The sequence below is a fragment of the Epinephelus fuscoguttatus genome, linkage group LG10 (genome assembly GCF_011397635.1).
Source record: "Epinephelus fuscoguttatus linkage group LG10, E.fuscoguttatus.final_Chr_v1".
Classification (NCBI taxonomy): Eukaryota; Metazoa; Chordata; class Actinopteri; order Perciformes; family Serranidae; genus Epinephelus; species Epinephelus fuscoguttatus.
The window spans coordinates 31,310,761-31,324,846 of record NC_064761.1 but is presented as its reverse complement, the minus strand read 5'-3'; the positions used below and the strand labels follow the sequence as shown (position 1 = coordinate 31,324,846).

Below are 14,086 nucleotides of genomic sequence, written 5' to 3'. Positions count from 1 at the left end.
TGCAAACAAGAAGACAATCCAGTATGTGCAAACTGGTAAATTTCATCTTTCTGTTTGTGTACTGCACTTCAGATGGCTTTTGCCTTTTCACTATTTCTTACTCTAAAACTCCACACACTCCATCATTTTCCTTTCATTCAGTGTTGTCAATTTGCCAACTTTCTCGCTAGATCTGGCAACTTTTCAGCCCCTCTTAGCAATTTTAATGCTACAAAGCAACTAGTGAAAAATCTAGCAACTTAATTCGACCACACATGAAAAAGAGAAAAATACATATTGTTATTCTTTCCCATGCACAGCTCTTCCTCCACCAGCCCAAAGTCTCTCCCCCTCTTTCCTCTTGCACTGTGTAGTAGGTGTAGGATGGGCAACGAGAGGAGACGCTGCTCACAGTGGGAGTTCAGTTGCAGTGAGACTCTAGGAAGTGGTGCACTACAGTACAAGCACAATGGCTCTCATGCCATTCAGATTTTTTACTAAGAAATGTTTCTAGTGAATCTAATACAGGGAATGCACAATGATGTCATCAATACACATATAAACGCATGACACCATCTGGCAACTTTTAGAGCTGGTGCTGGCTACTTTAATTGGAAAAGAGTTGGCAACACTGATTTTGTTTGATTTTTTTGAGAGTCAAAAAAGAAACAAAATTTGGTGGCTGACTGTGTCACCTATAGGAAGAGCCACCACTGATACCGCAGTGAATCTAACTCAGTGGTTCCAAACCTTTTTCCTTAAGGGACCCCTTTTCTATCTTTGAATGTACTGACGACCCCTGACTAAGTGACATATTTTATGGATATTTCATATTTAATGTATGACAATAACAATACAGATAAAGATGAGCCATTTGGATGAATTTTGAGCAGATTATTTCTGCACATTGCATCAGAGAGGCCTGTTGTATATATATTTTTAAAGTTTTCTTAGGGTGCTTTCACACCTGCCCTGTTTGGTTCAGTTCAATCATACTCCAGTTCATTTGCCCCCTAAGTGCAGTTCGTTAGGGCAGGTGTGAACACAGCGATGACACTCGGGTGCGCACCAAAACAACCATACTGAGACCTTCTTGAAGAGGTGGTCTCAGTCCGGTTACAAATGAACTCTGGTGCGGTTCGTTTGTGGTGACATGACACATTGTTTGGGTTAAACATGAGCATGTTACAGTCCTGGAGGATTATTAATGTGCACCTCCTCCTGTACTGCCTTAATATGCACATTCAGCACATCCAATGCATCAAAACATTGTTTTCTAGTTGGAGCTGCACCTCGTTTTCAAACTGTATGGTTTGACTAAAATGAACAATGACAGCAATACAGTCCACGATGAGCAGCGCTAAAATCAACCTGCGTAGTTGTCCCTCCATTGTGACATTAGAAAGTGTCACATTTATCTTGCAAGTGTACTCTTCTTCAATGTTTTGTTTACTTCCTGGATTTTTCTCACATGGAAATTCTGACCAATCAGGAGCAGCTTTCTCGCACAAGGCATTTGATCTAGTCTGCTTGTAAATGCTGCCGTGAGAACACGTACCAACTCTAGGCAATTATGCAACTTTATAACAAAATTAGTCCCTGATTCAGACCAAAGCAAGACAACTCTAGGTTTGAAAGTACCCTTACATCCCTAAAATCAAGAGGGTCTTACGACCCTCTGTCATGATTTGGTGACCCCGAGTGGGGTTTGGGACCCCCAGGTTGGGAACCAGTAAGTCTTTTGATTAAACACTTCAAAAGAAAAATTTGGGCATTTTAGTGCAGAAGGAGAAACACAATGAATTCAACACAAGTTAAAGGAAACATTTTTTTCTTTTATAAAAGGTTCACATATTGGTAATTAAAATAATAAAGTTATTAATTATACCCGCTTCATCCCAAAAAAAAAAAAAAAAAAAAAAAGAGTCGCTCCAGAGGAAAAACACCAAATCAAATGGTACAGTCCAAGATTACTTTCTATGTGAGTAGTGCCTCGTGGATGTCTGATATCATTAGAACAGTTCAGTCAGTTCAGACTCAGCTGTGACACATTCAGTCATTTTTGATTACTTTGCCACAAAATCAGCAGAATATATTGTTACACGAGCACACAGGGGACACAGGGATGTTTATAACCAGGGGCTCTGAAATGTCACGTAAACGCCTGATTAACGAATGAATAAGTTAAACAGACAATTCATTTACTTCCATAGATTACAATTTAAACGGAGCCAGTATTTACGCCCAAGGTTAACATAATTTCAAGTTTTACAAAATAATCTTCACCACATAATCAAACTGTCCTTTTCACCTCAAAATCAATATCACCAAATAATAATCACCCCTTACCGCTGCCTAGAGCAGCGTTTCTCAAGTGCCCGATTAGTTTATTCCTGTAGCATTTTATTCATACACCCAGACTACTGTAAAACATTTAACTCCACCAGACACAGACAGACTAGTCATACAGTAATTCTGTCACTGTATATGTTATCAAAGACGTCCCAGTAACTATATGTTGCCTGGCAACAAAAAACTGTTTCCAAAAATAGCTGAACAAAACCATTACAAGGGAGCCATAATTTAGGAAACAATACAAGTTATGGTCGCTGCAACTACAAAAGTCTAAAGGCTCCTGGTGCACTGAGTTGTTCTATGCCCCGAGTGGTACCTCTCAGGCATCCTACACCATTTGACTGATAGAGTTTGCAGTAATGTACACAGCTTTAGAGTAAACGATGGCTGGGAAGGCTCATTTCGAGGGGAGAAATGTGCTTTCAGAGCTAAACGTGGAACAAGAAAGACTGTCAGAGTCTTAAATACTGCAAATCTGAGGTGAACAAGCCAACAATGTGGGCTAAAGTCACACTACATCTAAAAAACGTGGTTCTGAAGGAGATTTAGAAACACCTGTCTGTCTGCCCCTGTAATCCTTTATTGTGTAGGTGTGACGGATGTGGCAGTTACAGTGAGTGGCAGTCAAACAGGCTCTTATTGACACAATCAGTCGGTCCCGTGGAGAATACCTCTCCAGATCCGTAGGTGTGGCAGCCAGGATTATTTCTACAGTGGTAATTATAGGAACAAAGGAAAAACAAACAATCCTGTTTCGCCATAGTTTTCTTTTCTCATTAGTTACCCTTCTCAGCTGAGGCACTTCTGGTGTGTGAGACCCATCACAGCGTTGTGCTTGCTTTTTATTTTTTCTAACCATTTTCACTCTGTCTGTCCTCTGTTCCCAACCTGCTTACCTCCTCTCTTCCTCCTCCTCTGCTCTGTCTCTTCCTTTTTGTGATCACAATATATGATAAAGACCTTTCCCCTCCTTTTTCCTGCAGCTCTCTGTCCTCCTTTCAACGCTTCAACAGGACCTCCTACTGCTGCTGTAGTGTCAGCCGTGAGTGTCCTACGCCCTGCTGGGGTTGGGGGATGGCTTTCCTTCGTAGCCGTAGAGAAAAGTGGCTGTGATGACCAAAATGGCCCCCAGGAAGAACACGCTGTGGATGACAGCAGACAACACCGTCAGCTCGAGAAATTCTGACCATGAGAAAGACATAAAACACAGTGGAGAGACAGAGCAAAAGGTAGTGACTGCTTCCTCTACCTGGTGGGGTCGAAGTCCTGTAGCCAGAAGTACGATATAAGAGTTGACAGGATGATGGATAGCGATGTAGCAAAGCCCTTGAGGATGTTGTCTGCATACTTGATGACCGCTGCTATGACCAGACCACCCAGCGCCTGGAGAAACAACAAACACACAGACACAGATGGACAAAGGCATGACCTGAGCGGACCGACGGGGAGTCTGATCCATGAAATAAAGAGGCTGTTACCCCAGAGGCTTCATATTATATTTGACAGTTAGGTGGGAAATATTGAATCCCTGGCAGTGGGGTTAACATTAACCTGCAGAGCTACGACAGTCCAGGTGACTGTGTTGTATCCCTGGAACATTCCTGACTCCTTCACCCTCTCTCCGTCGTAGGCCAGCATCCCAAAGAGGCCAAACACCAGGCCAAACATCCCTGGAAATACATACATCAGTAAATCAGTGAGCTAAAGATTTGTCCAAAGATCTCACTGTGAAGTCTGATAAGAATAAAACTAAACTATTACGATTCAGTTAAAGACAGACATTCAGGTGGTACCAAGACTACGCTGTGCTCAGACACAAAGCACAGCAAATTTTCAAAGTTGTCGTATATAAAGTCAATGTAAAGATGCACAAGGATGCAAATTTCTCCAAAGATTTTGTTACCAATTGAAAAAGCCCAGCTGGAGAGCACTTTAAAGGCATGTTTTTCAGCTGAGGCGTTGTGGTAGTGGGCTCAGGGGAGACTGGAGCCTATCCCAGCTGACACTGGGCGAGAGGCGGGGCTCATCCTGGACAGGTCACCAGACTATCCCAGGGCTTACACATAGAGACAGACAAACATTCACACTCACATTCACACATACAGACAATTTAGAGTCACCAATTAACCTGCATGTCTTTGGACTGTGGGAGGAAGCTGGAGTACCCAGAGAAAACCCACGCTGACACAGGGAGAACATGCAAACTCTGCACAAAAGGGCCTCCCCACCCTTGAGTTCGAACCCCCACCCTGGGTTCAAACCAGGAACCCAACACTAACCACTGCACAACTGTGCCACCATATATCATACAGTATATTGACATATTTCTCCTCCACTGTTGTTGCCATTCGGTGCCTGTACATATAAGATGTGATGGTTGGTTTTTGTGTATTTGTCCCGCACCTCCTCCACTGTGATTGGACAGCTGGGTAAAAAGTTAAAGTCATGAGCACAGCATTCTAAGTTGAAATTTTTTTACCTTTTGGTGCTCAGGAAAAAAAGCCAAACATGCAGCGAGTAGTGCAAAATAGATGCTCAGAGCCTTGTCATGCCTGCTGCCAGGTGTGGTGTGGGCTCCCATTGCAAAGAATCTAAGAAATGCTGCAGCGTACATCAGTGATAATTTTAAACTTGGAGGAAAACGAGACTGAAGAGAAAAAAGAAAAAAAAAAAACAAGAAAAACAAAACAAAACAGATGTCCATGTGAGTTCTGAGATCAGTCAGAGGCTCTGCTGGCAAACAAACACACACAAACATTTAAACACATAGCTGGTTGCTCTCTAGCCTCTGGCAAACATCCGTAGGGTTGGTACACTGGCTGTTTAGCATGAATAAACAAGGCTACTAACTTGCTAACAATGAGAAAGCTAACATACTTAAGTTTAGAAGGTATAAGGTTTTTAGTACAGATTAAATATTTATTTAAAAGGTGTTGGAAGTGAGAATTTGTTCTTCAGACAGAGCCAGGCTCGCTGTTTACGCTAATGTAAGCTAAGCTAGCATTAACCCTCCAGTGGCTCTGGCTTTAGTGTACAAACACGAAAGAGGTATCAATCTTCTCATCTAAGTCTCAGCAAGAAAGCAAATAAGCATTTTTTTCCAAAAATAACACACTATTAATTAAATATCTTGCCACAGCACGTACTCCAAGTATGCTTTCTTCCCTACATTCCTATTTAGACTGTAACTAACAAGTAGGCCAGGAGCCAGGTCCAGCCCTCATGATGTTTCCTGCTAACTTTTTTTTATTATTTCTTGGTAGCCTATAGGCCATCACATGTTAATAACAAGCACCCCCAACTTGGGCCGTTTGGTCTCAGGGGGCCCAAAACCCCTTTTTTGGGACATATTTCTGGCGAAATTATGTAAATGCAAATATTAGGGCACTACAGTGGCATAAATAATCATACAAGTATGACATTTGGCAAGCAGTATCCTGACACAAAGGGGAAAGTGGCAAAGTAAGATTGTGGGGCTTGCTTCCATTTTGTTTCAAAATATCACACACAACAACCCTGTAAAAACAAAAAAATACTACTTTAATCGTTGTAAAAATGCACATCACATCTTTCAAGAGCCTAGGGTGACATATTAAAATTGCTTGTTTTGTCAGATCAGTGGTGGCAGCACGGTGGGGAGTTTGAACCTTGAACCTGTGCAGAGTTTGCATGTTCTTCCCGTCTCAGTGTGGGTTTTCTGCGGGTACTCCAGCTTCCTCCCACAGTCCAAAGACATGCACGTCAGGTTAACTGGTGACTCTAAATTGTCCGTAGGTGTGAATGTGAGTGTGAATGGTTGTCTGTCTCTATGTGTCAGCCCTGTGATAGTCTGGCGACCTGTCCAAGATGTACCTTGCCTCTCGCCCAGTGTCAGCTGGGATAGGCTCCAGCACCCCAGTGACTCCAACAGGATAAGCGGTTACAGTAAATGAATGAATGAATGAATGAATGAATGTCAGATCAACAGTCTTAAGCCAAAAATATTCACTTATCAGTCATATAAATAGAGAAATGTCAAATAACTGAAACAATTAGATTATAAAAACTATCAACTAACTGTCTCAGCACTAATTCCTAGTTTCCTTTACTTTACTATTTTTGTATCACTTTTAAAACCACTACAAACAACAACAAAAAACAAACAGCGTTTTCGTCAGTGCTCTGGTTGCAGATCTAGGCTCCAACATTTAATGCAGGTGAAAAAGCTCCAAGCTCACACCAGGAATCGCAGGAGACTTAACACATGCCTCACACGCTCCAGGGTAAAAATAAACTAGACAGGAACATTCATCTTAACAGAAACATATCGGAGGTAAAAGCCCAGCTGGCTCTCTGCGCAGGAAGAAAGGAGCTTGCTTCAGAAACATGGACTTTGTGCCTTTTTCAATCTGTTTTCAACAACATCTCACAACAGTGTTCTTCTGTTGACGAAGCATTGATGTTAAGTCATTAACTTCCACTTCATATGTGAGAGTAGCTGTTGTACTGTGAGAGACTGACTGGAGTGTGGATTGATTCGACTGATTGATGAATACTGACCTAGCTGGATGTTGCGGACCCAAACGCTTTGTTTGCTCTCCTTTAAGATCTTCTCAAAGTAGACACCAGCAAACCCACTAGAGCAGCACGCGACCAGAACTGCTGCTACACCGACAAACTGGGAGCCTGCAGAGTGGGCCTCTTTCTCTGGGGTTGCTGCAGACTCAGAGGGCCACTGCAAACACAAGAGAAACATGTAGATTGTCATAAACCGTGAGCTTGAAAGTTAATTTTTGACCTTGGAAAGCAGTAGTTCAACAAAAAAGGGTCAATTTACTTGCTTTTTCCAGATATTTCGTTTGCATCTTGAAGGTTTTCCTCAGCGGATGGAAATATCTCAGTTGTCATCACATGACATAACAACAACAAAAAAATCGGTTGAAAGCTAGTAAGTGGACCTTAAAGTGATAGTTTGGATTTATGGAAGTGCACTTATCCATAGTCAGTGTATTACCCACAGTAGATGGTGGTCAGCACACCCCCAGTTTGGAGAAGCAGACAGGAGTACTGACATGGAAGCTAAGCAATGTACTGCTGTGGACGGGGGCAGCAGCAAAACAATCAATATCAGTGTAAGTGTACACTATATTTAGAATATGTTCACTGCTTTATTTAGCTGTCAGACGGCCCTTTCCCACGGGCAACAGAGGCCATTATATCCATCTATGCTCTCCTGAGAGCCACCAGACTTCTTCGACAAAAACAGTAATTTTACCTCACAGAACACAGCTTCTGGTCTACCGTTGTGTTGATCAGAGAGTTTGTTTGTGTTACTGTGTGAGTTTGGTGTTTTAAAGGGTTATTTCATATTCACCAAAGTCACACAATAACCCAGACTAACTAACCTATCCAGGCAGAGGTAGACCAGCAGCTCCTGTGCTCTGCGAGGTATAATTACTGTTTTTTGTCAAAGGAGTCTGGTGGCTTTAGAGAGAGCAGAGATAATGGCTTTAGTTCCCTGTCGGAAAAGACTGTCTGAGAGCAAGGTAAAGCAGTGAGAATATTCTAAATATGGCGCACACTTAAACTGATTTTGATTTTTTTTAAATGGCAAAAATATGTTGACGTACAGCAGTACATTGATTAGCTTCCATGGCAAATGCTGAATGACATCTACTGTAGGTGATACACTGACTAAAGAAATAGATTGTTATTCACCAGGTTAGCTGTTACCCGCTGTCTCCAATCTGTGCTACAGCAGGTCCATTTCATTTCACAGGCACTCTTATGTTGTGTAGATTCCTGACTTGTATGTTGTGAGCAGCATTTTTTATCAATGTGTATTTCCAAAACTATTTGTAGCATTTTGTATTTTTGCTTGTATGTAGCCTAGATCAGTGTTTCCTAGCCTCGCGTCACCAGGCTCTTCACATAAAGTGAAGAGCCTGGTTTCTATTCACTCTGAAATTTGTCTGGATTCTGGTTCCGGTCTAGAGAGCGGATGCGGAATTCACCAAAGTAAAAGTGTTCACCAAAGTAAAACCTTAAATTCTGGCGCACCATCGATTTGGGGTGATGAGGGGTGTAAGAAAATCGATTAACTTAATGGCTTGGGGATTTTCTTGTAAATTATATTCTTTCAATTAAAGTTTCACCGCATTTTTATTAGCTTGGTGCTTTTATTTTGACGGAAAGGCGCATCCATCGAATTCCGGATCCTGTCTCACTCGCCCTGCTTCCGGTTCCTTACCAAAACGGCCACTAACGGCCCCAGACTAGTGTTTCCCAACTGGTGGGTTGCAGACCCATTTGGACCAGACCGCAAGTGACTCACAAACATGTCAAGTTAAAAACACATTTAGTTTTGAAGTACAGTGGACTTCTGACACAGAGTTTTAATTTTAAAGTATCATTTCCTGCTGTAAAGTGAGTGACTAACAGACAGCTACCTGACAGAGACAGCAAACTAGCTTAACAACATGGCCAAACGCAAGTATGACGCTGAATGTATTAAACTGTATGGACCTTGAATTTAAGACTCCCCGTGGATGGACCAGTTGGGAACCACTGGCGTAGATGTTGTTGCAAATGTGCATTGAGCCAAGTACTCAGCTCAATGCACATTTTTATACATGTCTCATGGCATGTGTTATAGTGAAACCAATGGAAAAGTTTTTGTATTTGTATTCATATTCATGAGCTAGCCTTCTGCTAGCTGTAGCTTCATATTATGTATAAGGGAGAGATATCAGAGTGATTTAAACTTTCTTATTTGGTTCTTGGTATCGGTAGTGAATACGCATTATTCCAAAATGTCAAAAAAATGTCACATGTCAAACTATTTCTTTAAGTACTCCAAGGAAAACTGTTTTCTATACAACCAGTGTGTCAGTATAAGAGGATGCAAAACAGAACTGATAGCCACTAACTGTCCAAAAAAGCCTCTGTGTATCATCCAATAAATAAACATCTATACACCAGTGAAACTTCAAGTATGTACTTGGTACACCCTGAACTCTCTGTAAAGGTTAACAATCACACTCTCTCTAAATCCAGGATGCTGGGTACCTGAAGTTCATACAAAAGCATTTTCACAGCTTTGCCAAGTTGTAAAAATGCTGCAGAGTGTGAGTTCCTGCGCTATGTGCTGCAGTAAGCAGGAAAATGGGTGTTAATGCAAAAAAAAAAAGATGATGATCTCTGGTTGTACAAAGTAAGAACAGTATTGTAGCTACTGCACTTTTTCTTTGGATACAGAGAGTCAGTGTCTGGTGAAGATCAAGAACAACATGCTGTTTGCCTGCCACCTCTATACCTCCTGCATCCATCAAAGCAAACCCTGCTGAGTGAGAACTAGCAGTATAAACCTTGAAATTAGAAGTTGTATTAATGTAAAACAGGCCAGTTATTTCTTCCTCGTGCTGTCTCTTACTGTTTGCAAACAGGCTGTGTGTTAATATCACATGTGATATCCCTGCACAGTTTGTGAGTAAATGCTTCCACCTGCCTGATCCTGTAGATTTATGAAGGTGCATCTTCATATCCTCCTCCTCCTCCTCCTCCATTGTGCTTCTGTCTGAGCACTCAGCCAGCATTAAGATCACATCCGGTGTAATACCAACTGACGGGCATTTTCTTTGTTTTGCCAAGAAGGAGGAGGAGGTGATATCACAACAGTCTTTCCTTTTCTGACACTTCATCATTCATCAGCACCACTGGTGGCCAATATTTATTTAATGCTCCAGTTCAGGCCTCATTAATTGGTTTTATTTATCTAACCTTTACCTAACTCCCACTGAGATTCTTTTTCTTTATCTGGCCACCAGAATAAATCACAGATCGCATGATTAATTCACACAAAAATCCCAACACACGTCTGAGTGAATGCTCGATTAGACAAAGTGACACCTACAGAATTGGCCACATCCTCTTTCTTCTGAGATTTAAAAGCATGAACGAGCTGGATTTTCTGAAGTCTTTTAGTATTATTCTGTACAGACATAAAAAGCAACCACACTACAAAGAGGTAAAAGAGGCATGCTGTGAATTTCTACATGGAATCTGGTGACATTGGGCCAAATAACAAACCTGCTTAACTAGTGGCAAGTCCAAAGTTCACAGGCGAGTCTACAAAAACACAGAGACATGCTCATAGCAACTATCAGAGCCCAAGCTAGCTGACACCTTAAAATGTCTTTCTTTGTTCGATCAGCAAAGATATTCAGCTCACAATGATATCAAAACCACATTTGAGAAGCAGGAACTAGAGAATGTCTGGTATCTTGGACTGGATAAAGACTGCACACACTGAAAGGTAAAGTCGTAGCTCTTTTAGAGGATGCAGAGCAGGCCAAGCAAAGCACCCCAGACATCCCTCTCCCCAGCAATGCTTTCCAGCTCCAAGGTGTTCCCAGGCCAGATGAGATATGTAATCCCTCCAGTGTGTTCTGGGTCTGCCCCGGGGCCTCCTACCAGTGGGACGTGCCGTTAAACCCCTAACAGGAGGTGCCCAGGAGGCATCCTGATTAGATGCCCGACCGCCTCAACTGATCACTTTCAACGTGAAGGAGCAGCGGCTCTACTCCGAGCTCCCTCCTACTGTCAGAGCTCCTTACCCTATCTCAAAGGCTGAGCCCAGACACCCCACGGAGGAAACTCATTTCAGCCACTTGTATCAGCGATCTTATTCTTTCGGTCACTAGGAGGATCGACTCGTAAGTGTTACTAATAAACTGTGAAGCTGAGCAGGAGCAGTGTGCAGGATTTTCTGTTCGAAGACTCAATCTTCGTTTAGAGGACTGACATATTTCATTCTCATGTTGACACCAAAAGAGCACGGTGACGTGTAAATGTAAATGAAACTGGAGGTGCTGTTGCACTTACTGCATTTAAGTATCGTCCACTGTACGGCAGGGTAGAACTCTGCCGAATTAAATGTGAACAGTTTTTCCATGTTCTTATTAATATGATCACAGAATTCATATATGAGTGTGTGAAAATGCAAATTAGATTACCACATTTTAATTTTAACTCAAATAACATGTGCATATGTGAAAATGATAGGAATCTATTTTCATTTTCAAGTTTTACAGTATCAAGTTAATCAAGTCCCCTCTGGGCTTCCATAAACCAGGTGTTTCTATGTGCTTACAGCTACTTCTACATGAGGAGGAACCACAGAGAGGATGTTTTGTGGCCTGTTTGTGTAGATGGTGAAATGACGTGATTTCCTTTTTAACACAGTGTTAAAAAACAAAGAGAATGCCGGCACTCACAGATATTTTTGCTATGAAGCCATCATGGGTATGATAAATCAAGCAGGAACTTATACAAACAGGTGAGGTTCAAACAGAGAATACATCACTGAATGAGAGAATTCATCTGTGAAGGAATGAACCACCTAGAAGAGGCCTCTCCCAGGAAGGAGGAGTGTCAGTGACAATCAGAAACAACAACAACAACAGCCATTGTCACAAGCCGACGAGTAAAAAAAAAGATGCGCAGGACGGGAAACATATAACACAATAATGAAGTGCCAATGTCCTCAAAGGAGTACTTCCTAATTAACAGCATCTTAGCTTGTTACTGTTGCTAAAGTTGGTCAAATTTGTTGCCATATCAAACTACAAACAATATTAATCATAAATAAACAAGTTTCAACCATAAAATGTGATCAGGTTTTGGCTGCCATCTTGTTTTTAAACAGATTAGTGTAGTGTGGTCTTACTTAAGGCAGCATATAGGTGCCACAAAAAAAGAAACATACAATCAGTATCAGGTAATAACATTACAAAAACTGTTGTACTCCTGTTACCACCACTACATGGCACAAAAAGTGTCCACATATGAGGACGCAGGGTCTCAGGAGGATGCATTGTTTAAGATATCTGGAGTTGTGTGTGCTGTGTTTATTTAATCATACAAGCAGTAAAGAGACATGAAGCTATACTGGACCTGCACGAGAGCCACTCCAGCCATAAGAATCAGCAGCGAGAGCCACTGGTACACTCCCAGCCTGCGGCCCAGCATGGACACCGAGAACAGAGCTGTGGTCAGGATCTTCAGCTGGTACGTCACCTGATGGACACAAAGTGGGAAAAACTGTAAATTAACCATGAACAAAGACGTGCTAATTGCTAAATGGCACAGACGAGGTCCCTGTGTGTCTAACACTGAGTCATGCTGTAAGTCACTCAGAACGCGGTCTCTCCTAACCCAGCCCGCCCTCTATCTGCTGTACCTGGTAGGTGGCTGCGTCCAGGTTGGACAGGGCGACGTACAGCAAGTTGTTCTGCAGCGTGTAGATCCCCGAGGGAATTGCCAGCTTCAGCGTTTCTAGGGGTTTGTGGGCAATTTCCTGACGCAGAACGCTGTTCAGTGCTCGCATGCTGTAACCTAAGGAATGAAAACAAACGGATCAGCAGGTGTATATAAATTCAATTTGTAGTGTAGTTTGTCTGTAGCAAAAGGGGTTGGTGGTAAAGAAAATAATATTTTCTGATGTGACAATAGTTTGACGGCTCTGGCATTGTTTCAAAAGGCAGGTTCTTCTGCCTTTTTGATAACTTGATTGAATAAAACCTGAACTAGTTCTCGTTACATCAGTCCTAGTTTCACATCTGGACAACAGACAATCCCATAAAACCGCTATTTGCATCAAGCAGTGGAACAGATGTGATTCACAGAGAGGGAACACCCTGAATTCAGTGGGACAGGAAAACCCTGAAAAACCTGCTCAACATTTCTCAACAGGATGGTTTCTCAATAGGAGAGTGCGCAAGCGTCTGCAGCTGCAGTATGATGACTACTCTCAGTAAGGCAGGTGCTGAGTGTTGAACCTCAGTGACCTTTATGGAAACATAAGTGTGTCTGTAGCACTGTCAGGTACCAAAAGCCGACCAAAGCTATTTTTTATCCACTTATTCTGTGATCATGATGATTCTCTGATTTGGATTTAAATCATAAATCTTCATCAGCAAAGTTGTTGAGCAGCTGCCTCTTGTTAGACAACATTGAAAACGTGAGAACTTTGGATTATTTGTTTAATAAAAAACTGATTTTGTCAACTGTGTTGTATTTCTGTATTGATACCAAAACAATTATAAACAAAAATACTATGAAAAAATTTCCAGATTTCCAGGCCTGGATTTCCTTTTTATGCCCTCAAGCTTGCTTTATTTTCTTATTAAAATAATTATCATTATTTTATTCATATTCATATTACAATAATATATCATATTTCATTTAATATTGGTGTAGCGCTCTATTTTGTGGTGTAGTTTTTACACTTTTATATTTGATTTTCTTTCTGAAATGTTACAAAGTAAAATTGCTAACCATTGTTGTTTAACATGGTTTTATAGATATTATATGATATCAAAAAAAATATATAGTCGGGGCTGAAAATTCAAAATTTGAGTCAAAAGGTAGGATCAAAACTAATTTTGATATTTGAATAAATAATTTTATGATAATTTCCATCCTTAACTGAGCACAGAGGACAAACATAAGCTGATTCCAGCTTCTCAAATGTGAGTTTTTTTTATGCTTTTCTCCATTTTATATCGATATTACTATAAGTTTCAGGGGATTGAAACTGTTGGTTAGACAAAACAAGCAATTAGAAGTTGGTATGTCACTGATATCAGCTGATCTTGGCTTAAAATTGAGATTTTGGAGTCGGCGAACTCGCTTTTTCTTAATTTGCACAATGAATGAATATTACACACACTTAAAAGTATTGTATTTCATGTCCCCATCTGCTGACTCATGA

General features: G+C 41.3%; 2 protein-coding genes across 4 annotated transcripts in view; one reads left to right on the top strand and one right to left on the bottom strand.

The window, feature by feature from the left end:
• Window positions 1–14,086, top strand: part of zgc:92140 (uncharacterized protein LOC447854 homolog) — a 670,238-nt gene that overhangs the window by 500,037 nt on the left and 156,115 nt on the right. The window lies entirely within an intron of this gene.
• Window positions 1–14,086, bottom strand: part of slc35a3a (solute carrier family 35 member A3a) — a 45,414-nt gene that overhangs the window by 30,052 nt on the left and 1,276 nt on the right. Inside the window, exons 3-8 of one of the 3 annotated variants that reach the window (XR_007450176.1) lie at window positions 12,554–12,708; window positions 12,268–12,390; window positions 6,874–7,048; window positions 3,886–4,004; window positions 3,584–3,717; window positions 1,272–3,476 (exon numbers count right to left, since the gene is read on the bottom strand). Coding sequence is in view for 2 of the 3 variants with exons in the window: in XM_049587252.1 (XP_049443209.1) it covers window positions 3,386–3,476; window positions 3,584–3,717; window positions 3,886–4,004; window positions 6,874–7,048; window positions 12,268–12,390; window positions 12,554–12,708 (797 nt within the window). In the remaining variant the exon portion in view is untranslated. Of the gene's footprint in view, window positions 1–83; window positions 3,477–3,583; window positions 3,718–3,885; window positions 4,005–6,873; window positions 7,049–12,267; window positions 12,391–12,553; window positions 12,709–14,086 lie in introns of those variants that run through there. The other 2 variants (XM_049587252.1, XM_049587251.1) reach the window with 2 other exon arrangements.